The sequence below is a fragment of the Mus musculus genome, chromosome 7 (assembly GCF_000001635.26).
Source record: "Mus musculus strain C57BL/6J chromosome 7, GRCm38.p6 C57BL/6J".
Taxonomy (NCBI): domain Eukaryota; kingdom Metazoa; phylum Chordata; class Mammalia; order Rodentia; family Muridae; genus Mus; species Mus musculus.
The window spans coordinates 51495595-51522248 of NC_000073.6; the positions used below are offsets into that span (position 1 = coordinate 51495595).

General features: G+C 41.0%; 1 protein-coding gene and 1 long non-coding RNA gene across 10 annotated transcripts in view; one reads left to right on the plus strand and one right to left on the minus strand.

The window, feature by feature from the left end:
- Positions 1-1204: 1204 nt before the first annotated feature.
- Gm33190 lies at positions 1205-15392 on the minus strand. 2 transcript variants are annotated; one of them, XR_001778128.2, is made up of 5 exons: positions 15323-15392; positions 14260-14428; positions 3897-4006; positions 3077-3141; positions 1205-1679 (listed from the first exon to the last, which is right to left on the minus strand). It is a non-coding gene; the product is annotated as a predicted gene, 33190 (long non-coding RNA). The 2 variants fall into 2 exon arrangements; XR_001778129.1 differs by lacking the exon at positions 15323-15392 and adding an exon at positions 15208-15295.
- Positions 14413-26654, plus strand: part of Ano5 (anoctamin 5) — an 88701-nt gene continuing 76459 nt past the window's right edge. For 5 of the 8 annotated variants that reach the window (XM_006540824.4, XM_006540825.4, XM_006540823.4 and 2 more), the window contains exons 1-2: positions 14413-15656; positions 23223-23266. In XM_006540824.4, coding sequence (XP_006540887.3) covers positions 14690-15656; positions 23223-23266 — 1011 coding nt within the window. In that variant the 5' untranslated portion in view covers positions 14413-14689. Of the gene's footprint in view, positions 15657-23222; positions 23267-23838; positions 23874-26654 lie in introns of all 8 variants that reach the window. The other 3 variants (NM_177694.6, NM_001271879.1, NR_073508.1) reach the window with 2 other exon arrangements.

A 26654-nucleotide genomic window follows, 5' to 3' on the forward strand; every position in this document is an offset into this window, starting at 1 on the left:
GGATGTCCCTCCTCAGCCCCCTCCCCATCAGACCTCTAACCTCCCTGGGGCCTCCAGTCTCTTGAGGGCTAAGTGCATTTTCTCTGACTTATCCCAGACCTGGCAGACCTCTGCTGTATATGTATTGGAAGCCTAATATCAGCTGGTATATGCTGCTTGGTTGGTGGTCCAGTGTTTGAGAGATCTCAGGGGTCCAGGTTAATTGAGACTGCTGGTCCTCCTACAGGGTCGCCCTCCTCCTCAGGTTCTTCCAGCTTTTCCCTAATTCAACCACAGGGGTCAGCTGCTTCTGTACATTAGTTGGGTACAAATATCTGCATTTGACTCTTTCAGCTGCTTGTTGGGTCTTTAAGAAGACAGTCATGATAGATCCCTTTTTGTGAGTGTTCCATAGCCTCAGTAATAGTGTCCAGCCTTGGGACTTCCCTTTGAGCTGGATCCCACTTTGGGCCTGTCGCTGGACCTTCTTTTCCTCAGCTTCTCTCTTTTTCCATCCCTGCAGTTCTTTCAGACAGGAACAATTATGGGTCAGAGTTTTGGCTGTGGAATGGCAAACCGCTCCCTCATTTGATGGTCTGTCTTTCTGCTGGGGATAAGCCCTATAAGTTTCTTCTCCCTACTGTCTGGCATTTCATCTAAGGTCCCTCCCTTTTGAGTCTTTGAGGCATCCTCACTTGGGCCCTTCAGCTTGTTGACTTTTTGAATTCTGAGGACTGTATCTAGGGTATTCTGTACTTGTTTTTGGCTATTATCCACTTATTAGTGTTTATATCCCATGCATGTCTTTTGGGGTCTGAGTTATCTCACGGAGGATGATATTTTCTAGTTCCACCCATTTGCCTGAAAAACTCAGGATGTCCTTGTTCTTAATAGTTGAGTCCATTGTGTAAATGAACCACATTTTCTGTGTCCATTCTTCTCAGCTTCTGGGTATCACAAATAAGGCTGCTATGAGCATAGTGGAACACTTGCCCCTTTGGCATGGTGGGGTATCTTTTGGGTATATTCCCAAGAGTTGTATTGCTGGGTCTTCAGGTAGATAGATCTATTCCTAATTTTCTGAAGAACCTTCAGGTTGATTTCCATAGTGGTTGTCCTAGTTTGCAATCCTACCAGCAATGGAGGAATGTTCCTTTTTCTCCACATGCTCACCAACATGTGTTTTGGTCCTAGCCATTCTGATTGGTTTACACCAATCTCAGGGTCATTTTGATTTGCATTTCTCTGACCACTAAGGACTTTGAACATTTCTTTAGGTGCTTCTCAGCCATTCGCAATTCCTCTCTTGTGAATTCTCTTGGTTTAATTCTATATTTGTGTGAGTTCAAGTCTTAGAGATTAACCTTTAGAAGCACTCTGAGACCTTCAGCGTCTTTCGGCCCTCCTCAACTCCAGGAAGGATCAGTAGACAAAGATGTCACTGCCTCATTAGATTTTGTGGATTGTGGTCTCTTAAGTCTCCTTTCTCATTCTAAATATTTTCAAATGTTCCTATTAGATCACTGGCTACATTTGTACTGCTGTGTTCAATTGTGTTAGGAACAGATCGAAGGAATTTCAAATGTAATTACTTATGGTGAATAGGTAGGAAAACAGTGTACTGACTTTCTGGAATAAATGTAAAATATTATTTTCATGGTTGCTTTCTTATTGGATTTGGCTCAGCTCCATTATGCATGCTAAAAAGGAAAAATAGAATTAGGGTGAGTAAGTGAAGGAAAACAAACTGGTCACTTAATACATTAGGTTACCCACCTCAGCACTCTCTTGGTACTGCTGACTCATCCTCTGATATCTGTCTAGTTAACCAATATTTTGATTATTTTGGTCTTCTTTTGCAAACTTAAGCCTATATCCTGCTTTCCAACTCTTGCATAGAGACATATATTTTTTTTCTTTACATTACCCACATCCTCACAGCTTGTCTGACCATGCTGTTCCTTTCCATCTAAAGGCATCTACTACCTACCTGTATTCAGTTCTATCGTTACTCTTCTAGAAGAATGTGTAAGTGATTATCTCTCTTTTTTTCCTTTCCACTCACACACATTAGTATATATCCTTGGATTATTCCATTGGTGTTTAAACACACTCACATTAATTTCCATTTAAGCATAAAACCTCATCCCCTTGAGACTTCATCTCTATCTGGTTACCGCATGATTCCTTACATCTCAGGCAAAACTTAGTTGACTCCATACACACAGCTCTCACCTCAAAAAATGACAAGATCTTATTCCTAAGTCTGAGTGGCCATGACCTGTAACATGGATTCAGGCTGCCCAGAATAACATATTTCACCATGAAAATTTTACTAAAGAACAAAAATAGTCTAAATCAAGCCATTTACCCACCACATTAGTGGGAACCACAGGTAGGTGGATTGCTTCAATACAGAAACAGCTACCCTGTCAGATGCTATACTTAAAACTGGATAGAGGTAGATAGGGGATGCCCTTAGATAGGATGGAAGCAACGTAGCCAGACCAACTGTGAATATGTGATACCTTTTGGGCCATGTGACTCTAATAAGAGTACATTTCAAAAGTTTTGATAGTCACAAGGATTTTAGCCAGACACAGTGGTTGGCAATGAATGACTAGGTCAGCACAAGACCGTGTGGCTTTGGATTAAACCATTCTTGCTAAGTTAAATCACTAAGCCATAACCACTAAGTTAAAAACAAACAAACAAACAAACAAACAAAAAGCAAATATATATGGCAATGAATGAAATACAGAAGTCAGTTCTCACTTATGTGGAACTCAGATGGAACATGAATCATCAGACCCAGAAATGCAAAATTACTTACAGAGAGGAGATTCACTACATATGAATGTCTAATAAACAACTGACAGGAAGGAGTGTTATATGAATTTAAATTTTACTATTGCTGCTGACAGAACAGTGTATCTTAGGGAGTGCGGAAAACTCAGGTGGTCGGGAGATGACAAGAAGTAGTAACAAATGTCAGGGACCCAAACCACCACAAGCTCCCAACTCTACCTTAACCACATTAACCTATAGGTTAGAACCTCAGGGGCTGTTGTTTGACATGTGTCAGTATCTCTGCTACCTCAACGAGAGTCCGAGTTCCTGAGTGAGGAGCTGAGTTCAGCATACAGATGGGAAAACTGAAGCCTGTATTGAAACAAGGGAGGTAATTAGCGCTTTGGAATTAGATGGAGAATGAAGAACCCTGAGAAGTAGGGAAGCCCCCACAGAAATAGTACAGTAGTCATAGAATTACAAAAGCTGAGCACACACTTTATCTGCTCTCCATTAGTTAGCTTCATGTATATTCCCATAAATGTCTGCTACACCATCAAAAGACAAGATTTACAGAGAAAGCAGGACGGGGTTCATTTTCTAACTCTAAATAAAAGTCCCTTTATAAGTGTGTCCCAGAAATTTTTATTCCTTATTTGAAAGGAGCAATTGTGGGTAATTAAATTCCTCTCCCTAATCCAACATTCTGCCAGTTCTTTGATTTTTGTAAGAAACTTGCAGAGATTGTTCACCCTGCACACAGGAATCTTAAACTGAAAACAACCCAGAACAAAATGCTTTGTTACTGCCTGTCTTAGTCAGGGTTTGTATTCTGCACAAAATGTCATGACAAAGAAGCAAGTTGGGGAGGAAAGGATTTTTTCAGCTTATACTTCCACATTGCTGTTCATCACCAAAGAAAGTCAGGACTGGAACTCACATAGGTCAGGAACCTGGATGTAGGAGCTGATGTAGAGGCCATGGAGAGGTGCTGCTTGCTAGATTGCTTCCCCTAGCTTGCTCAGCTTGCCTTCTTATAGAACCCAGGACCACCAGTCTAGGGATGACACTACCCACCATGGACCCTGGTCCCTCCCCACCCCCTTGATCCCTAATTGAGAAAATACCTTATAGCTGGATCTCATGGGGGCATTTTCTCAATGCAGGCTCCTTTCTGATAACTCCAGCTTGTGGCAAGTTGACACGTCTCTTTGCAAACACCAGAGGGCACTAAACACTGAAGAAAAAGGCAAAGATTTAGCAGAATGTACATAAACAGATCTCACTAGAAGGATTAAGAAAAAAGTCAGAATAGGAAGGTAGAGAGGCCTCAAAAGAAGCCATCTATGTAAGATACCTGTGCCACCTTAATAGCAGAGGGTGCATTTGGGTGGCATTCTAGAGAAACATACCTCCTACTCGAATATGAGGCAAATGAAACTAAGTGCTTCTCTGAAAGGGATGAAGAAATCTACATCTGGATTGTAAATTATTGTTCCACTCCATCTCTCTTTTCATGTCTACCTGCCATTGAGCCTTTATTTCCATCTTTGGCTGGAAATAAAGTCATGGCCTGACCATCACAATAGAGAAATGAGGAACATGTCAGTAGCAAACAGAAGATGCTCCTAAGCCACTAATACTCAGACTATATATTGAAAATTATTGTTATTACTAGACGCTGTGAAATACAATATCAGAGAAATACACACATAGCATTGACTGTATGTAGCATTGGATCAGGTTTATAATAAAAGGGAAATTTTTAAAAAGTGGTGAGAGTGTTGGTGTGGAAATACTTGCTTTTCTTTAGAAAGCAAATTGGTCTTGGTTTCTTGTTTGTTCAGTTTGGTTTATTTTATATTTTATTTTTATTTTTTTGGAAGGAATAAAAGGAAGATGATATGAAGTTAGGGTGGACCTTGGAGGAATTAAGGGGAAAATTTGGAGGTGAATATAAACAAAGCCTATTATATGGATGCCTCGGAGAATAAAACATTATATTAAAGTAGAAATATGATCATTTATAATTAAATCTGCATACAATGTACATATAATATGATTATAAAATTTTCTTAAAACTTCATAATACTGACGAACAAAAGGCTATTTTATAATTCTATTGTATCTACTTATGCCTTGATTACGTAAAGTAATAGTGGAGTTAACTTGATCTTGGAAATAAAAGGAAGCCATGTGTTCAGCTTTCTCCCCTATTATTTATCATATACTTGCTCACAGCATGTAGTTAATGTTCTTCTTGCACTGGATCCTAGGAGAAGACATGGCCGAAAGCCCACCAATGCTGCTTCTTACTTTGAGTCTCTATTCTCTACTTTGGACCACAGGAGTCACTTACAGACAACTCCATTGTGCTCTCCACATGCCCTGCTACTTTTGCATCTTCTTTGGGTACTTTCTTCCATTGTAGTTCCTAAAAATATTCCCTTCTCATTTTCTATGTGTCCTCCTTCTGAAACACTGTGGAAACTTACATGTCTCCACTACAACATTCCTTAACTTCCCATTTCCTATCTGTCCACCCTGCACTAAGAGTGGAAACTCTGATTTCTACATCATAAGCTTCCCTCAGAATCCCAAGACCATATACTGGGCACAACACCAAGAGCTCAGGATTCTTTCATGGTCCTTTCTGTCCTTAGAGCATGGTTATTAAAGAATACTGCCTAGATTTTCTCTTATTTAAGCATATATTTTTTAAATCAGTTTCAAAAAGTCATCTGGTTAATTTTTCTTCAGAGTAATTATATTATTGAAAATGACTATTTGTATGAGATAGTTATATTTGATTATAAAAGTAGCTTCATGGGAATGCTAAATTAAAGGTCTTGATATGCTTATTAGTGTATTATAATGGGACTCCAAATAGAAATGTCTTCATTTCCTGCCTTCATTTTTTTACAATGCTTAAAAGTTTTAAAGAGCTTTTGTAATAGTATTTGTTTATTTATTTATTCAATGTGTATATCTGTGTTTGCGTGGAGAGGTGTACATACAGTGTGTGCGGTCTTTCCTTTTCCTATGTGGGTCTGAGGTCTTGAACTCAAGCCATTGGGATAGGCAGCAAGCACTTTTACTAGATCAGTTAACTCATTAGCCTTGATTTTTTTTAAAGTAAAAAAAGTCTATAATCCAATGTATAAAATAAATATCCATGATTCACTGGTACAAATTAATTACGGAATGAATGAATCAGAAGCAACAGACAATTTTCCTATGCAGAAGATTTCTCAATAACTTATGTAGTTAACTAGTCTTGAGGAGGTGGAACATGGCTTCTGATCCTAAGGTTAAGCTGTGTATTATAACTTTCTTCCAAACAGTATGCAAAATATGGAATTAAAGCAGCCTTTACCCCCACAGGATTAGGCTACTAGTGTTCTCTTGCAAAGGTGGAGAGGATAAGTAGGTGATAGGTGAAGCCCTTACCCTCCCCCACAGATGTTTAAGCAAAGAGGAGGGAGAGGCACAGGGCATATATTTGTAGACTCCTGCCCTTCTTTTATTCTAAACAACTAAGCAAAACTTATTTTCATATTTTCAAAGTCTCAGAGATAAACACCCCCATGATCATACCAAATAAAGGCTTGGCACACAGAGGTGTGTGAGCTTTTCTCGGCACCTAGCTGGCACTTATGCACTAAGAAAAATGTATTAATCAGGACAAGTTCAAACACCTGTAGCAAGTTCTCCCTCCCTCTTCTCTCCACCTTTCCTCACCCCCCACCACCTTTCTACCATCATCCTTTTATCTTTTCTCCTATGATCTGACGTTCTGAGGATCTTTATATGAGCCAAATTTACCCCCACTATAGTAGACTATGGTTTTCTTTTTAATAAGCATATCTCTGAGTCACTTTTAAGCCTCTTATCTGTAAAATGGGAACAACACTAATAATAATGCCTTTCTCATATTTCATACCATCATGGAAGGGTTAAGTGATACAGCAAAAAGCTTTGAACTGTGCTTCCTAGAGATGTTCATGACTGCCATCCTGCCTGACATACAGATGTTGCCAAGGATGTATGGAGGTCCTTGATGGAATGACTGGGTTACCATCTAGGGCTGTTGATCAGGTTTGCTCTCTTTCTCTGCAGGAGCGTCTGGGGGACTTTTGGGATAGCATTTGAAATGTAAATGAAGAAAATACCTAATTAAGAGAGAGAGAGAGAGAGAGAGAGAGAGAGAGAGAAGCCTTAAAATACATTTGACATAAGATTTGAGGAAAAAAAGAATTTAATGGGGGGGGGGGGGACGACAGGGGTGAATCTTTAGCCCAACAGGTAGGGCTGGAGAAGTCCTGAACATTGCAAACAGGAGCAGACAGAATTGGCATTTGAAGAAATGCTTCTACTGGCGATGAGGTAACACAAGCAGCAGTCTCACAGAGAAAAAGATTCTCACGGATCAAAGGAAAGATGCAAAAGGAAGTGCTGCTTCTTCCTGAGGTCTAGAGCTTGTTTTGTTGTTTGTTGTTTGTTTGTTTGTTTGTTTTTAAGTCTTTGAAGGCTCTTCCTCTTCTAATTTGGGGTTGTCAGCTTGAAAAAAAGATGGAATGGCTGATTAACCACAATTACCTCATACACGGCTGATTAACCCAAAATTATTTCTCACATATCTCCTGATCAGGCCTTGAACTTGCTGAGCCAGTGAATGCTACAGAGCAGACACAAAGCTCAGCAGGCCTGTGTTTGGAGCTGCTAAGCTTTTGTCTCAGGTTAGGAGGGCTAGGTAGAAACCAGCCATTCTGGGAGTTCACCATCTTTATTATCTAGTCATGGTCCCTCTCCCTGTCCATCTGTCTACTGGGCATTTTAAACACCACTCCCTCCACTCGAGTGGGATTACGATCACTCTGTTTAACGTTACCTAACCCTCTTTACCTCCTCCTTAGAAAGAGTTATCTTGCTCACTGAGGAAACTAAGGCACAGTGCCATTTCCATCTCAGTGAGGATTTCAAAGCTAGTCAATGGCAAAGTCTTGAGTTAAACTCTACCCACAAAAAAAGAGAAGAAAAGAAAAGAAAAGAAAAGAAAAGAACTATTCTTTCCCTTTGGTTCCTCAGAGCTTATATTTTTCAATAGTTAAATACAATCATATGAAATAAGCATGAAATGAATCAAAATCAGTCAAATTTGTTGGAGCAGAGACTGAAGGAAAGGATACCCAGAGGCTGCTCCACCTAGGGATTCATCCCATCTGCAGACATCAAACCCAGACACACACACACACACACACACACACACAAGAAAGAAAGAAAAGAAAGGAAAGGAAAGAAAAGAAAAGAAAAGAAAAGAAAAGAAAAGAAAAGAAAAGAAAAGAAAGGAAAAAGAAAGACAAATTTGTTAAATTTGGTAAGTATCTGTAAAGTTCAACATGTCATTAGAATTATGTTTGCAGAGGTCATCAAAATTCTTGGTTCTATGTCTGTTTGTTTGTTTGGAATTTTGTGGGGACAGGGGGACAATTTTCTTAGAGTTTAAAAAGAAACATGGCATGCAAACAGTAAAGCCTGGCAGCTTCTGGGACGGGGGCATAAAAACAATTAAGTTTCTGTCTCCTAAACCTAATGTATCCTGCTAAGCATGTTTTTTAACCTGTGTTGAACTTGTAACCCGATGATGTATATTATGAACAGCTGTGATGACTCCCCTTCCAAGTGACTTATCCACCCCACAGGAAGCCTTGAGCCCCAGTCCCCCACTTGTCTGTCTAGGGGCTAAAGGCCAATTATCTCAACAGCTGTTTTCTACCAACCCTAATCCTTGCCCCCACAGAAGTGACCTCAAAAGTCAATGAGAGACTACTCTCTGAATTTCCAGCTTGGGGTGGGGGAGGGGCATGGGGTGAGTCATGTGGCCAGGCCCTTGTACACTTCTAAATCCAGCTTGCTATGCTCAGACAGCGATGGGAGTGGTTTTTCTCACATCTAACTGAGGAAGAGGAAGAAGAGGAAGAGTGAAATCCATGACATTTATAAAAGTCCTGGGGTGAAATGGGGATTAGAGATGCAGATGACTTCATAGGCAAAGGCTGAGAAAGCCCAGAGGGTTGGAGAACCCATGCTGAGGCTTTGGCAAGTATTCAGAAGAGGGAAAAAGATTAAAAATAGTTAAAAGGAAAATCTAAGCTTTTCTTCATAATGTAGAAAAGCAGGTGGGTTTAACCATTAGCATGACTACAGCTCCAAGCATGAAAGGCTTCCTGGAAAAGATGGATGCATTGTCTCATTACAGGGATAATCATTCCTCCTAGCTTAAGCTTGGTTTAAGGTGAAGCAGCCTCCCTGTGAAGTGGCTTCTTGGGCAGGTGATTAGCAGGCCCAACTGGATCAACTCTTGTCCTTCTGTAGCTCGGAATGTCAGGTCTCCAGGCTGACCAGAAAAGTACCTTCTCTATAATGGTCTTCAAGCTACCATAACACTTTTCCCTCTAAGAAGGTGATACTGTCATTGTTTAGGAGGTGGGTTGAAACTGGGAAATAGACATTACCCATTTTCAACTGAAACTCCAGAGGTCTATCCAGTTCTAAAGATGTTTACCTGAGGGATTTGGATCTGGACTGGAGTCAAGGTCTCACCCTCATGTCTAGCCTCCAGGTCAGGCACTCATTTGGGAGAGCATAAGAAACCAGAGCTCCTCAAAGTTTTTTGTCCTTACTCTTTGTTTTCCCAAATTCATAACATTCTGCTGATATAAACACTAGTTTGGATAAATACCAACTGTCAGGATTTTTTGGAAATTTACAATGTGTTCCATGCTCTCCAGCGATACCATCTTGTTAGGGTTTTAAGCAGACCCCTTGAGGAAGGAAGAGGAGGCAAAACACCAGAGGGAGTCCACCACTGACCCATGACTGACTTGTCAACATGGTGTCCTATGCTTGCTGTGCTGGGAAATAGCAAGTGGCTGTCTGAAATAATTGCATAGGAAGCATACTCTGGCAGGAATCATCATCTTTGTTCCTGGCTAAATGCCCTCCCAACCCATGCAAGTCAGGGTATGAAGCCCCAGCTCTGAGAATGAGCTGCTAGAAGTGTCTGTCATCAGTGAAGTAGATACAGATGAGCTCATATTGGAAGCAGACTGCATTGATGTTAAAGCCTCTCTCTTCACTGTCTTTGAAGATGACTGTCTTAGGACAAGTCTGGATTAGAGCCCTGCCCTCCATGTCAAGTGAATACATAATTAAGTCAGGTGGGCTCCTGTTCTCTGTAAAAGACTATTTTTACAAAGAAGAATTTGGTATAAGGGACTAAATAAAGAATTTGATTAGCAACAACTGTCTCGTGAAAGCATGAAATTTCAAGCCACAGAAGGCTCAATTACAAGTGTGCCCAACATTTGGAGAAATCAGAGAGAGAGAGAGAGAGAGAGAGAGAGAGAGAGAGAGAGAGAGAGAGAGAGAGAGAGATCTTTAAGAAAAATGAGAAAAATTATTAGTCTAGATACAATTTTTAATAAATTTTTGTTTTTATAAATTTAAAAAAAAATTAAGTTTTTTACAAGATCAAAAGTGGCTTGTTCAAATGGTCCCAAGAAACAAACAGGAATAGCCATTCTTATATCAGATAAAATCAACTTTCAACCAAAAGTTATCAAAAAAGATAAGGAAGAACACTTCATACCCATCAAAGGAAAAATCTACCAAGAAGAATTCTCAATTCTGAACATCTCTGCTCCAGGGGACCCAGAATTTTCAACTGAGAAGTACCAAATGTCTAAGAAGCACCTAAAGAAATGTTCAACATCCTTAACCATCAGGGAAATGAAAACCAAAACAACCCTGAGATTCCACCTCACACCAGTCATAACGGCTAAAATAAAACCTCAGGTGACACCAGATGCTGGCAAGGATGTGGAGAAAGAGGAACACTCCTCCATTCCTGGTGGTACAACCACTCAGGAAATCAATCTGGCAGCTTCTTGGAAAATTGGACATAGTATTATCTGAGGACACAGAAATACCACTCCTGGGTATAAACCCAGAAGATGCTCCAACATATAATAAGGACACATGCTCCACTGTGTTCATAGAAGCCTTATTTATAATAGCCAGAAGCTGGAAAGAATCCAGATGTCTCTCAAAAGAGGAATGGATACAGAAAATGTGGTACATTTATACAATGGAATACTACTCCAATATTAAAACTAATGAATTTATGAAATTCTTTTTTGTTGTTGTTTTTGTTTTTTTCAAGACAGGGTTTCTCTGTGTAGCTCTGGCTGTCCTGGAACTCACTCTGTAGACCAGGCTGCCCTCGAACTCAGAAATCCACCTGCCTCTGCCTCCCAAGTGCTAGGATTAAAGGTATGTGCCACCACTGCCCGGCTGAATTTATGAAATTCTTAAGCAAATGGACAGACCTAGAAAATATCATGCTGAGTGAGGTAACCCAATCACAAAAAAACACACACGGTATGCACTCACTGATAAGTGGATATTAGCCCAGAAGCTAGCAATACCCAAGATACAGTTCACAGACCACATGAAGCTCAAGAAGAAGGAAGACCAAAGTGTGGATACTTTGATCCTTCTTAGTAGGGGGGACAAAATTCCCATGGGAGAAGTTACAGAGACAAAGTGTGGAGCAGAGACTGTGGATCACCTGGGGATCCATCCCATATACCGTCATCAAACCCAGACACTATTGTGCTTGTTGACAGGAGCCTGATATAGTTGTCACCTGAGGGGTTCTACCAGTGACTAACAATATAAAGAGGTGGATGCTCTCAGTCAACCATTGAACTGAGCACAGGTTCCCCAATGGAGGAGTTAGAGAAAGGACCCAAGGAGCTGAAGAGGTTTGCAGCCCCATAACAGGAACAACAATATGAACCAACCAGTACTTCCAGAGCTCCCAGGGACTAAACCACCAACCAAAGAGTACACATGGAGGAGCCCATGGCTCCGGCTGCATATGTAGCAGAGGATGGTCTTGTAGGACGTCAATGGGAACAGAGGCCCTTGGTTATGTAAAGGCTCTATGCCACAGTTTAGGGGAATGCCGGGGCCAGTAAGCGGGAGGGAGGGAGTTGGTGAGCAGGGGAAGGGGAGAGGATAGCGGGTTTTTAGAGGGGAAACCAGGAAAGGAAATAACATTTGAAATGTAAATAAAGAAAATATCTAATAAAAAAACAAACAGAAAAGTGTCTTGTTTTTGTTAAATTGCAATCCTGAAACATAGCTGAGGTGGCTATTTAACACGACAAAGTGGACCTGGTCTTGAGGTTTTCCCAGCATCCCTCAGCCTCTATCTATTACAGGGACTAGCTGGCATTCTGGCTCTTTACACTGAGTTCTTAGGCCCAAAGGCTCGGCTGTTCTTCCCTATAAAATCCAGACATTTTTGGTTACCAGCCCTTTTTGTATCTTTGGCCTCCTGGCTGCTGCACTTCATTCCCTTCTCTACTCTCTCCCTCCTCTTCCCCCTCCCCTTCTCCCCATACTGCCCAGCTCACTCTGATCATATCCACTCTGGACTCTCCCAGATGCCTCTAGATGGCTAGTCTATACCTAAATAAAGTTTCTCCTTCACCATATATAGGGGTAGTCATATTCTGTCTTTTCCTTTCATTTCTTTTTATTTTCCATTCAGTTTTTAACCTTAAAGAGTGACACTAAGATGATGACCTGTGTCAACAGGCTCTCCTGAACCTTGTTGCTTCCCCCCACCTTCCTTCATAGTATTATAAATCTGCAGAGTTCTTTAGCCTTTCTGTGGGGCTCAGATTTCAAAATGCATTTTAAGGATGCACTGGTCACATTAGCCTGGAATTCTCCAGTCACAGAGGCTGAGATGAGACACACTGAAAGAAGACTGCTGGCCGGGCATGGTGGTACACGCCTTTAATCCCAGCACTGGGGAGGCAGAGGCAGGCGGACTTATGAGTTTGAGGCCAGCCTGGTCTACAGAGTGAGTTCCAGGACAGCCAGGGCTACACAGAGAAACCCTGTCTCAGAAAAAAAAAAAAAGAAAGAAAGAAAGAAAGAAAGAAAGAAAGAAAGAAAGAAAGAAAGAAAGGAAAAGAAAAAGAAAAGGGAAAAGGGAAAAGAAAAAGGGAAAAGGGAAAAGAAAAAGAAAAAGAAAAAGAAAAAGAAAAAGAAAAAGAAAAAGAAAAAGAAAAAGAAAAAGAAAAAGAAAAAGAAAAAGAAAAAGAAAGAAGACTGCTGAGGGAAATGAGAACTAGGAAGGATCAGGCAGAACCAGAGAGAAAGCTGATGGAAGAGTGTGCTGTGTGTGAGCTGGGGATAGTCACTGGCCGTTCTGTTCTTCCAAGTATCTCAAGAGGATGTGCTGAGTGTACCATGTTCCCTTTGTTCCCACACTCAAAGGTCAGCCTGTAACTCCTATCCCAACTACCAAGGAGTCTCAGAAGTTGTTCTTGGTTACCACCATACATTCAGCTCCTTGTCCATGAGATGGTCTGAGATCTCTTTTTTGAAATAGATGGACCTTTCTTAGAAGCTATCCTTATTTCCATTATGATGTGACATGTTCAAGTTCCTGCGCTGTCTTTTCTGCTATGGTGGACTAAACCTATCAGCTCATTGAAAGCCTGTCTTCTCCCAGTCGTCTTTTCTCGGGGTGGCTGATCTTAGGAAAATAAATTAGCTAGGACAAATAACAACGACATGGTGTAAAAGTTAATCCTGAGTGACAACTTGACTGTATTTAGAACCACCTCTGGGTGTTTCTGGAAGGGTGTTGTCAGAAAGAGATAACTGAAGCTTGTAAAGGATGTTAGTGAAGAAGAACTAAACTGTGCTGTCACAATTTTGATCACAGGCAAGCACATCCATTGCTCACCTTATGAACATCCACTCTTCAAATACAATTTCAAAATACATCAAGAGAATTGTTCTGCAGTCTTGAATCACTTGGTCACATGGTGTTGCAAGAAATTCAGTAGGGAAAAAAAAAATCCTGACAGAGTAGAAAAGCAGTGACCCAGGCTGCTAGAATCTCTAAGAGGTGATTCTTGGTTTCAGAAAGTCCTCGAGAAGCAGAGACACACACAGCACCCATGCCACCAAGACGCGCCAAGTTTTCTTTTGTCATCTGTTCCTTAATTTTCAAAATGCCTTAACAGAGTCACGACCCCTGTACTCCCTAAGTGCTCGGCTCAGGTGTCCAAGCACCCCATCTTCAGTCTATCACCCAACAATTACCCCTTCAGTAATTCTTATTTCCTAGTTACTGTGGGGTTGCCCGGCCCAATTCAGAGCAATCTGTTTGCTGGGGATTCCTCTTCTTTGTTTAAGTTAAGAGGCAGAGTGAGGCTCAAGGTGATGTGGGCTATTTCTAGCATTCTTCCCAGCACACTCATGGAGTGCTCCCCGCAAACCCTAGAAGGTACTATTCTCATCGAGTGTAAAAGATGTTTTCTTACTCATTCACAATTATAGAATATTTCCATTTCCACTATCGCATGCATCATGAGTTCATATGTAACTAGCCCATACCTTTCAACTTTGAAGAAACGGAGACTGACTCGTAATTTTGGCCACGGTGTCTGACCTCTCCACGGTAGACATGCCCCTGACTCTCCATCCAGGAAGTGTCCATTAAAGAACCTCAAGACAAGCCAAGAGTCTTCTGAAACCCTGGAGAAGACCCACGTCACGCTCAGGCCTTAAAGGGAGAGAGATGCCTTAAGGGAAGTGGATTTTATTTTTACCCGACAGAAAATAACCCCCAACTGGGAAAAGGGTTTTGTCTTAGATAGCTTCACTTTGAGTGGAGGGCGAGACAATCCTGGGCAACCAGACTTATTAGTAGGCTGAGGCTGCCTACCAGAGAGGATGTGAGGGAAAGGGTTGGAGATGGTATACTGTGAGTACCTGCCTTGAGTGGGTGGACCGGTTGAAACGGGAAGCTCTAAGCCTGTTAAGTATGGAGCTGTGGAGTCAAGAAGGAAGGGAGCCTGGGGACGCCCAGGAACCCCCCGAAGATGTAGCTGTGGTGAGGCCCCCTGAGGAGGCCCCAAGGAGGGTAGAGGGGCCTGAAGTCTCCCCGGATGTGCACCAGTTAAGTGTCCCAGAAGGGGCAAGAAGGGTGGTGAGACCTAGAGTCTCTAGGTATGTGGAGATTGTGGAAGTTTCTGAGGAGGAACAGGTGGAAAACCCGAGGGAGAGAAGAGAAACGGAGACAATACTGCAAGTTGTGGAGTCTGAAACTGGGGAGGAATCTGGGCTGTCCGGAGAGATCAGTGAGAAGGGCAGAGGGCCAGAAAGGCCCAAGAAGAAACGGAAACTTCGCCAACACAACCTGGAGGAGCACCTGGGCTGGCAGCAGGATCAAGGAAAGGATTCAAGCCAGCTTAGCCAGGACCAGGAGCACCACTTAGAGCCCTACACGGAGGGGACAGAGCAGCACTATCACTCAAGGGCAGTGAAGCGCAAGAGCTTAACTGCCAATCTGCTGGACCGCTCCAAGAGTCAGGCCAAGTACCACCTGGAGAGGAAATCCAGTCAGCGGAACCGCCAGGAGTCTTCGGCTCAGGGCGCCTCGTCCTTGGCTCCTCACCCGTCCAAGGCAACTCGCCAGGTCATGGCGCCTCCCGGGTCTCAGGAATTTCGCTCGTCTCTAGCTCCTCCCTCTTCTCAGGCTCCTGGGCTGTCCCCAGTGTCTCCAGTGCCTCTGGTGCTCCAGATGCCTCTGGAGTCGCAGCAATCGGACAGCTTAAAGAATGAGAGCTCCAGCTGGATTGCGGAGGCGGAGCTGAAAACCAGGAGGCAGACGATCCGCTTCAGCCTCCGCCCCAAGTCATCCCGCCGCCTGTCACAGAGGTCCTTCAATGCCTTCAACGAGCTGGCAAAGCTAGGTGACCCCGACCTGCTGGAGATGGTGGAGCAGGAAGGTAAGGCTGGCGCTGAGCGGGCGCGCGAACCTTCTTCGCATGGGGTTTCTGCGGGGACGTTGGCAGCTGTAGGTTTCTGTCCCGGGAACGTTCTTAGTGTCGTGAGCCCCGCGCTGCGCCATGCCTGCCAGGCAGGTAATGGGAGACATTCTGCGCCCCGCGATGTCCCCTGATGCATCTGTGCTCCAAGGACCTACAACCTGTGACTTCCTAGGATCCGGACATCTGTCTCAGACCCCGAGTAATTGGCCTGGTGTGGGTCCCTGGCTCAGGAATTCTGCTCCTGAAATGTGGCTTTTTCCAAAGATAGCCTGCACAGGTGGCGATCCTCCAGTTAGGGGCTGGCCCTGAGTTCTTCCTGTCAGCTTCTGCCCCCAAGTGTTGGGCTTCATGGATTGGGCCACCATCATGCTGCATATGCATCATGTCTTCCCTTTTAAAAACAGCTTTTTATTGAGACATATCTGCATCCCGTGAAAGTCAGCAGCTAAGTGCAAAATGATTGGATTCTATGTATTTACAAAGTTTTGTGACCATCTCAACAGGGTCATTTTATGTCATCTTCCTCGTGTCAGTTAATCATCCTCTATGTAGCCATTCTCCACTTCTAGGCACAGGCACTTGTACTGCTTGCCTCTGTAGATTTCCTTAGCTCAGATACTCAAGGAAGTAGAGCCAAAAAGTTCGTGCTCTCAGACAAAACTGGCTTCTGTCTTGGCATGTTCTAAACTTCAGTCATGTGCAGCACCATTCCTTGTATTTGACATATAGTATTCCCTTGTGGAGGAAGCCGCACGCATCCATTTGCCAAACGCTGAACATATAACAGATTTCCTGACTTATACTAATACAAACTACACAGCAATAAGCATTCATTTGAAAGTTATTGTTTAAGCATTGGTTTTCACTTTTCTGTCACAGAAGGTCTGTGGAACACATAGTCACTCTGCATTGAATACTTTGGAAAGTGACCTCACTGTGTTCTAAGTGTTGCCCAGTTTTTGATCCCACCAGTGGCTTCTATTTCTTCTTTGAAGGAAAAATATAAAACAAAAATGCATATGATGTGATATTTTCTGGGTAATAAAGAATATTTCATTGCATCCACATGGAGATGAAATATTGCAGTTTTTAGGCATTTGCATCTCAATTAAATTTAGCCTCAAGGTGGGCCTACTTACTAGAAGCTATTTAGTTACTAACCCTTTGTCATGAGGACATGTGTAGCTTCTGTCTCCCCAGGAATCGCAGAACATTCCTGAAACTAATTGCTTTTCATGGCAAATGCCATTGTGATGTATGCTTGCTCATGTAATCACTGCTATTCCTCTGATGTGGATGTCAGTGGGAGAAATTTATATTGATGGGAAGACTGGTGTCTGCATCCTATCCCCATCTCTGGACCTGAAAGCATGACACTCCAGAAAGCAGGTAGTTGGCACCAGAGATCCCTGAACAACTTTTGTTTTTCTAGGTATAAAATTACAATGCCCCCTGATTTGCTGTATTGGTCTGCCTGCCCATTTGTGATAGTCATTTTTCTATTGTTACAAAGAGACACCACAACCATGATAATTTATACAAAAAAAAAAAATGTTTATTGGGGCTTAGAGTTCTGGGAGGTTAGAGTCCACGGCCTTCAGAGCAGGAAACACATTAGTAAACATGACACTGGAGCAGGACCTGAGACCTTACATTATGATCCACAGGCATAAGGCAGAGAGAGAGGGAGGAAGAAGGAGAGAACTAAATAGAAATGGTGTGGTCCTTTGAAACCTCAGAGCTCAGGCCCATTGACATATGTCTTCTAACAAGGCCACATGTCTTAATCCTTCCCAACCAGTTCCACCGAACTTTCGACCAAGTATTCAAGTATATGAACCTTCAGGGGCCATTCTTATCCAAACTAACATACTGTTGTTTATGATTCTGTGACTGCTGTTGACAAGCTGGGGCAGGAGGGCTGGGGAGGAAGTAGATTAAAAGTTTGGCAATGGAAATGAAAGTTTAAAAGTTGAGTGTAAAGTCATACTTTTACTGTTATATTAAACATTATAGCTAATCAAACCACCTGCCCCTTAGTCATGAGAATATTTGAGTTCTCATGCAGTAGTTAGTTGTTCTCAACAGGAATATACTCTATGAAATCTGATAAGTGATTTCAAGAATCAGGGTGGTAGAGCTTCCTTCTGTACATAAGGACAGAAGACAACGATGGTAGCATTAACCTATCTGTGGTCTGATATTAACCAAAACATTATTTATAGTGGCACATGTCTGTGTTTTATTTTGTGATGCTGGTAAGAGTGTAATGAGAGATGACCTCTTGGCAAACACAGGGACTATTTTGGGCTCTAGTTTTGCAAGAGAGCATGTTCTTGGTAGGGTGATTGCCATGAAAATTGGTAGCTCAGTCTGTGCTGGCTTTCCCTTGTAGCATATAAAGGATGATTCTCTTTGGTGTTTAATACCACCCTTCATATCTCTGCTTTCTCATCGACAGCAAGTCTCCAGTGGTGGAGGAATCCCAAAGGGCTCATTTGGAGCAGGATCCAAGTTTGGCCTCCTCTAACCCCTTGGTTCTTTCTCTCTCTCTCTCTCTCTCTCTCTCTCTCTCTCTCTCTCTCTCTCTCTTTCTCTCTCTCTTTCTCATCTTTTAAAAGATTTATTTTTTGTTTATCTTTAAATGTTTGTTTTTTTTTTTTATTTCTTCATTTTACTTTATGTGTATGAGTGCTATGCCTGCATGTATGTGTACCACATGCATACAGGATGTCCTCAGTAACCAGAATAGGGCATTGTATCCCCTGGAACTCACATTAAAGATGATGGTGAACTTCCACGTGAGTGCTGAGAATGGAATCTGATCCTCTACAAGAGCAATACGTGCTCTCAACTGCTGACCCATCTCTGTAGACCCTTATTTTTATCTTTATTCATGTGTCTGTGTACCTGCCATGTGTGTGCAGGTGCCTGTAGAGGCCAGAAAAGGGCCATGGATTCCTTGGAGCTAGAATAAGAAGCAATGATGAGCGGCCTGATGTGGGTGCTAGGAATGGAACCCTGGTCCCCAGGAAGAGCACTGTTAACTCTGAACCTGTGAGTGCTCATTCCAGCCCCAGTGCTCTTGGTTGGAATGTAAGTTAGTTTGAGATGTGAACATTTATTTGTATGTGAGATAGATATTGAGCCGTGTGTGTGTGTATGTGTGTGTGTGTGTGGTGTTTGTATATGTTAGATAAGCAAGGGGGAGGAAACCTATTCTCCTCAATATTTCTATTCACAAGAAGATTCAACACAGAGAAAAGTACTCATGAGGTAGGTAGTCTGGTGCTGCAGACCCTCTTGGGTCCCTTGTCTGCGTAGGATGGATCTCTGGGTGCAGATAGGCAAGGAGTCAGCAAATGACAGACAGATGTACACAGGAGATTGTGTAGAATCTGAATGTATTGTCACACAGTGAACACCAGTCTTATATAATACAGAAAATAAAGGGGGTAGGAAGTCACAGCAGGCAAAGTACATTGAAGTTACCTGACACAAAACAAAGGAATGACTTCAAAATGACTTACAGGAACCAGGTAAATGTTTACAGTAAAGCTAAACCAGGCCTGCCTAGGGTCAGCTTAATGACAGGTAAGGATTTCACACCCTAGTCACAATTAGTGCTACTCCTTTGAGGCTTGTGAAAGCTAGCACCAGGGGGTTCTGCTCTAGCAGACCTTCTCATGAATAATGCAATACCACAACCCCCCTATTTCCTAAGCCCTGATAAATTCTTGTATGAGTGTAACTTTTAAGTATCTGTGGAGAATCTCCATTTTTTTTCAGAAGAATTCACCAACTTGCTTCTAATATGCAATGTAGCCTGCTATACCTGGCTGTGGTGAAGATCCCTGTCTCAGTGGGATTCCCTAACTCTTTCATGGTAAACCCACCTATTAGCTAGGCCATTGTGTATGGGTGAGACTGGCTACTGCCTCAAGTAACCACTCTGCAGATCAGCCCTGAGCTATTCTAGCTCCGTTCTTTGTAATGCTTAGTTTCACTGTCTCTTCTAAGCTCCTAGGCTTCAAGCATTTTCTAGGACATTGGAACACTGGCGAAGGCTTAGCTATGTCAGAATTCAATCTTAAAAGGCACTTATAATAAGATAATACTAAAAGAGAGCATGTGGATCCATACATCAGACTAACACAGGGATAGGGTTTGAGTATATGGGTTATGAGAATGCCAAAGTTCCAGGAGGTGAGTTTCCGTGAAACTCTTTGCCTCGTGAGTGCTCCCAGGCCTCTCGGCCTGCCAAGCACACTTCACTGGAGTGTGCATAGCAGTCTGGGGCAAGGCTAGAATAGAGAATCAAACTGTCTCAGTGTACAGGATCAGCTAGGCTGAGCAAGAGGTGACAGTTCACCCCAGGGAATGAAAGACTGGAGATTAAAGGTAAAAGTGTGACAGGAATAGCAAAGCTAGTGGGATGCTAGGCAACTTCTAGTATCTTTTGTCAGAACCTTCAAATCCATTGTGTTAAGTTCAGATTAGCGTTTGAATGTGTTTATTCTGCCTAGTTTTGTATTAAAAGCAAAAAAAAAAAAAAAAAAAAAAAAAAAAAAGCTGGTGAAGGAGGGTTTCCTGTTTAGAGTACTCACCTTTCTCTCCTTAAAAATGGAACCCCAAAATGCTCTGTGGATCTTGTTTAAGGATGTGTTTTTGACAACTGTGTGATAGAGGCCCATTGTTATATTGCATTGTTCATTGTTGTATTTATGACCATAAACTTGTCTTCAAGAAAAGAAAGCCTTCCTGAGTTGGTATTCCCTGGTACAGTGACTTGAGAGGTAAATACATATCACTGACAGTCTTGAGTCTGACCTCTTTGTCTTAAAGTTTGTTAATTGATTTTGTGTTGCTTGAATGAAATGTCTGATAGTGGCATTGTACGAGGAGTGGAGTAGTATTTAGCTCATGGGTTTGGAGCTGAAGACTGCCATATGTGCAGCTTGGGAGCTTTGTGGCTATGTTACATGTGGTGGTGACTGGTATCATTGCAGAAATATATGTGACAGAACATTTTGTGGTAAGACACAATGCCAGGAAGACTTGGGGGCATGAGGTTCCCTTTCTCAGACCGCTTGTTCTGCTAAGGATGACTGAGGCCCCTCTAGATTTAAAATATCTCTTTTAGAATTAAATATAAATATTTAGAATTAAAACAACTTACAGATATGATGCCTGAAATGGCCCAGTTAAGTGTGACTGGGTTCTTACCTTTCCCTCTCAAATCACCACACTAGGAGCCAGACACCCAGCATGTGAAACTCTGAAAGAAACACTCAAAACATAGCACAATGCCAAATTAGAATAATCAGACTCCATTTCACTCACACATCAAATGAGAACTGCTTGGGTGACATTCTTGAATTTTGAGCTACATATTGAGGCAGTATTTACTGGGAAAACCCTTGCAGTATAAATATGTGTGTTATATGCCTTTCAAAGGACTTTTGATTTCTGTTCTCCTGTTTTGCACAAAAAAGTCCACACTCAGGAAATCTAAATGTCACAGTCATCGTTGGTTAATTCTCATGATGTGCTTGTAACTGTAAAAGTTAAGTGTTTTTAATATCACCTACTACAACACCAAGATATGAACATGAAAACAATTATCAAAACTTCATTCTGACACTGAAATTTAACCCAAAGATTTATAGAAATTTGGAGAAAAATGAATTAGGAATATAATATATCCTAGTAATAGCAATAACATCAAAAAGGATCTCCTACATGCTATGCACACACATCAGCTCGTTTAACGCTCTCACACTTTAGGAGATGGAGATGGCACAGTACTATTGATGTGTCAGCTTGTAGCAGGGAATGTAAAAAAAAAAAAAATCCACCCTATCTATCACGTGTAAGACACTGACCTATTCTCATCTTGTAGAGACTCTCTGACCTGGAGTTCTGAAATCTCTCCAGCCAGCTCACTAAGTTCCCACTAGCAGGTCACTACCATGCCAGCCCCACGCTTCCAAATTCCCATGGCCTTTTAGGTTGCACTTCTTGCAAAAACCATGCTTTGCTGCCGTACCTTACTCTCTAGAACCCAGTTGAGTTGCTGCATGAAGGAAAACACCACACAAACTTAGTTCAGAATCAACAGGTAACTCAGTCACTAGGTGCAACAACTAGCATCCTAATCTTGTAAGCCATATTAAATATAAATCCTCTGGTGGCAAATCCTGGCAGCTTCGCCATCTAAACCGTTGGCCCCTTGTTAGCTACATACTGTCTACCAAGCTGTCCCTGTCTAAAAAGCCATATCTCTCGCCTGCCTCCCCTCTTTCTCTCCCTGACCCAGAAGTTCCACCTACTCTTCACACAGTGATTGGTCCCCTGAAATGTTTATTCATAAGGAGAAGGTTCTGACACATTAGCTGAAGGCTTTGTGTTCATGCAAGGGAAGCTATAGATAATGTGTTTGTTTGCATTGTTGCACAATGCATGACCTCCCTGTGTACACTAACCACCACTTACTTGTAAAGAATGCACTCGGAGGGACAAGTGGGAGCCCAAAAGTGCAGCCAAGAGTAAACCCTGTTATCTTTTTATATCATGCCTATGCTTAAGCTTAATTTCTAAAATAGTCAACATAAGAAATGAACAACTATGGCTAACAACAAAGAACGACTGCCATCACATACTGTTAAAAGAGCTATGTGGATGTGGACTGCCTCTTTCTCTCATAATGCTCAATGCTATTGTTCTCAACCATCTAGAACCATAAATATCAGTGAATTGCACAACCAGTAAAGAGGTTGGAGCTTCCTAAGTCACTATCAACTGTGGGGTTTTTGTGGGTTGTATTGGTTCTTAAATTGTGGTAGTTTTATATTTTCTAGATTACTGGTGTATGTGCTAACACTTCCTGGAGTTATGTTTGTTGGAGATGGTCTTTAAATAGGAACAACATTTTATATCATTCCTATTTGGCTATTTGTCAAAAAAAATATTGTTGTATAGGAAGCTATTGACTTGCGAGATATTTCTCACTATATTTTCAAGTTGAAGTCCTTAGAGATTAAGAATCAATTCCACATGTGACAGTCTTCGGTTTTTGCAACTTGCTGTGAATGTGTGTAGACATGACTAAACACTTGACCATCATAAAGATATCAAAGTGCTTTGAGAGTGACTTTGTATGCTTTAAAAGTGATAGCACTCTGGAAAATAAAGAAAATAATATGATCTCACACACAAAGAGAACAAATAAGTAAATGTCCATGGTTCCCACAAGATGATCTTTTGGAGGATTTGACTGGTTTGATGAGGACAATGATCATAGTTACATTTGTTTCCTAGTGATTGAGATTATTAATTTTTTTATAACCATCAATTTTTTAGAGAGAAACAGAACAGCCTTGGGAGGCTGATTTGAACAGATTAGCTCCTGGTACTTTTTTTTTTCTTTGAATTTTGTTGGTTTGCTTAATTTCTGTTTCTTCCTTGTGTAGACTTTTGAACATGACAAGTCAGCATGATAGATTTTTTTCTTATTTCTTCTAGGCTTAACAGCCAAAGAAATAGACTATGCTTTCCAACAGAATGAGGTAAGTCGAATGTCTGTGTATTAGCTTCACAATATACATAAAGTACAAATATTAAGTCAAGTTTAGCCCCTCAGACCTGTAGCTGCCTCAGACTCTACATAGCCACTCCTCTAACGCACAGTTCTCTCTGTTCTATGCCTTGCTCATCTTGTAATGTGAGTCAAATTCCATGCCTCACTTACTATTGCATATAACATGAAGTGTCTATTGCAGTAGGCGATTAATGCTACTCAAATTGCCCTGGTGACAGTGGCACGTGTTCCTTGCTACCTGCCCCAGTGTTCTGAGTTCCCAAATGAAACACACACATACACACACACACACACACACACACACACACACACACACACAAAGAACCTTCTATTTTAATAGGCCTTAGACAGCTCAATAACTGGGCCATTCCCAAACTTCCACATTGTTAACACACACACACCCAATACTCATATTCCTGAGTAATTACTTACTAAAATTTGTATTCCATCTTTGCTACACTAGACCCAATTGGGGGTGTATGCCCTGGGGCCATTCTTCTCTGGCTCTTACATGATTAGTATGCTCTCTCTCTTCTGCAGCTCTCAAACCTGGATCTTATTCCTTTCCCAGAATGGTGATTCATATCCTTCTTGTCTTTTGGTCCCTTTGCCTGCAAATAGTAAAGTCCTGCCTCTGTCTTCCTGTCCAGTCATTGGCCACCAGCAACTTTATTTACCACTCAGAACCAACTAGGGGCAGGGAACCTTAGCATATTACATGTGGATTCCCATGCAATTTTGGGAATCCAAATAATATAATGCAAGCATTAGATCAAATTTACAACATTTCCCCCTTTTTGTTCATTAAGAGGGCCTTTTCTCTCAGATATACAACTAACATAGTTATAACAGTTATTAAACTATAAGGTATTATATACACTAATAATTTCCAGGCTATCTATTTTGTCAGTTTAGGTAGATTATTCTAGCCCTATAATAACTTGAATAGTTTACATTTTATACCTGAATTATGTTTTGATTTTAACTTGCATTACCATGAGAAAACCATCCTTTCAAATCTACATCATCTTCCTCAATGCTAAACAACTTAATGTTGATTATGAGATTATAACTAGTCTTTAACCCCCATCAAGAATCGAGAATGAATTAAATATGGCCTGAATATATAAGAAGCACAAAACCATAGTTTCCAAAACGTAAACAATTTGCAAAGACAGCTGCCTACCTGGACAGCTCCTATTCCTCAAAACATTGGAGCATCTGTCTTCAGCATTCTGCCCCAGAACCATCTGACAGACCTTAAGTGAAGCAGGAATTATAAAGGACTAGCTTATTCTGTATTGGCAGAGCTAAGCTGTCAACTATCCCACGTTGCGTGTCCTTTCCTGGACAGTATTTTTTTTTTTTTTTGTCTATAGATGAATTAGGGCAATCCTTGCCCAATGGCTACCTTGCCACAACTGGAGCAACTCTATATGGAGGTTATGATGCTCAATATCTTCTTTGAAACATGAAGTGTGTATTGTCAAGAGCAGACATGTCTCCTAGTCAAAATCTAATAATAATAAAATGATGTTAGATTGCCATATTTTGTGGAATTCTGATGCCTGTGAAGACTATCCATATAAAGTATTTCTGAATTGTCAAACCTTGACTACTCTTTGCTATTTCTATTTGATTAATATTGAAAACATTTTATTATAATTAAATCAGAATCACTTGCATTACTTAATTATCCTAAACAGTTTGTAATAGCAGCTATAGAAGGACTGGGTCAAAACCTTGTATTCTTAAATGAGCTGCATAGGCACAATGCCTATCTAAGAGTAACAATATTAATTTCAAATTTTGTATCAATATATAAATCTTTATACCAATGAAAACTTAAAACTGTATCAATATATAAATTCTGTACCAATGTAAGAAATTATAACTTCAATTTTAAATCAAATATAAAGATATCTACCAATATTAGATTATGGCTATACAATGCTTTAAGAATAATTTTAGTAGTACATCCTGTATATCTAACTTCTTATAATATTACTTTAACCCCCTTTTTGCCTTCAACATCCTTCCTTTTACCTAGGAAAGAAAGGATAGAGAAGAGGAAAGGAAAGACAGAAATCGCCAAGTCTGAGCTCTCTATTTAGTTTCCACTGTGTTCAAAATTATGACAATTTCCAAATTATTCCTTAAAATGACAATCTATCTATAATTTATAAACTAAACATAACCAGGCACTCAAACCCAAGGAATTGGTATGATGACTCATTATGGCGTCTCCCTGCTGAATTGGGGTGATGAATTATTTTTAAGGGGAGGAGAGGGAAAGAAAAATTGGGGAAAATTGGTTAGACTTAAGAAAGCTAGATTTACCATCTGTCATCCATTTTCTGTATGCTTAGAAGGCTCAGGGCTTGACTGACATTCTGATTGGATCTGTCTGGGAGGCTGGATGAATTGAGTTCAGCCATCCCTGAAGCACTTCTAGAGTCAAGTCTTTTGAAACAGCATCGGGAGGCAGAGAGCTGGAACAGCAGGTCATTTCAGTATCCCCACGGATGAATCTTGTCAGAGCTGCACAGTCTTCAATATATGTATCTTACAATCAAAATCTTAGTACTATTAAGATATTCATATAGATTGTACAAAGTGGAAAGATCAGTTAAGGGTAGAATTTTTGCTCCTTCTTTGAGCAGGTGAAAGACAGCTGTCTTTTTTTATGAGTTAGTTTGATCAATAACCAATGGTAATAAATCTTTAATTATGCCATGTAAAGGATGGGACAGTGAATTTTAAGGATTCCATATCCAACAAGATCTGTTGTCTAATTTTAGCTGAAGTTTTGCTAGAGACATTTTTATGTCTAAGTAAGTTACATTGCTGTTCCCATGTGGAGGAATCAGTAAATCATGTTACCTGAACTGTTTGATCTTCTCAAAGATCAAATCTTCCTGTTTGAGTTTTTTTTTTTGTCTTTAGCCAAGATCTTCAGGGGGTCTTCCCTATCATGGCTCATTCATATTGCTTTGAAATGGATCCAAAGCCTTCTCTTCTTTCCTATTAACACAAATACAGAACCTCTCTCCAAAAATAGCATGTCCTTGTTCCAGTAACCAAAATCATCAAAAGTGTAGATTGATCCAAATTAGAAGTCTCCTTTCTCTTTAGACAAGCTCTATTTTGTCCTCTCTCCCAGAGGATTTTTAATATCATAAGCACCAAGTTTATAAACATGCATATTTTGACAATTAAAACAATTCAAAGGAATTAAAGCAATCTAAGAAATTATTAATATCCATTGAGGAAGTGCTTCTTCACTGTCCCCTGCCTTGTTCTTACATGATTAACTGTTTTTTTAAAAAGAAGCTACTTTTTAAAAGATTTATTTA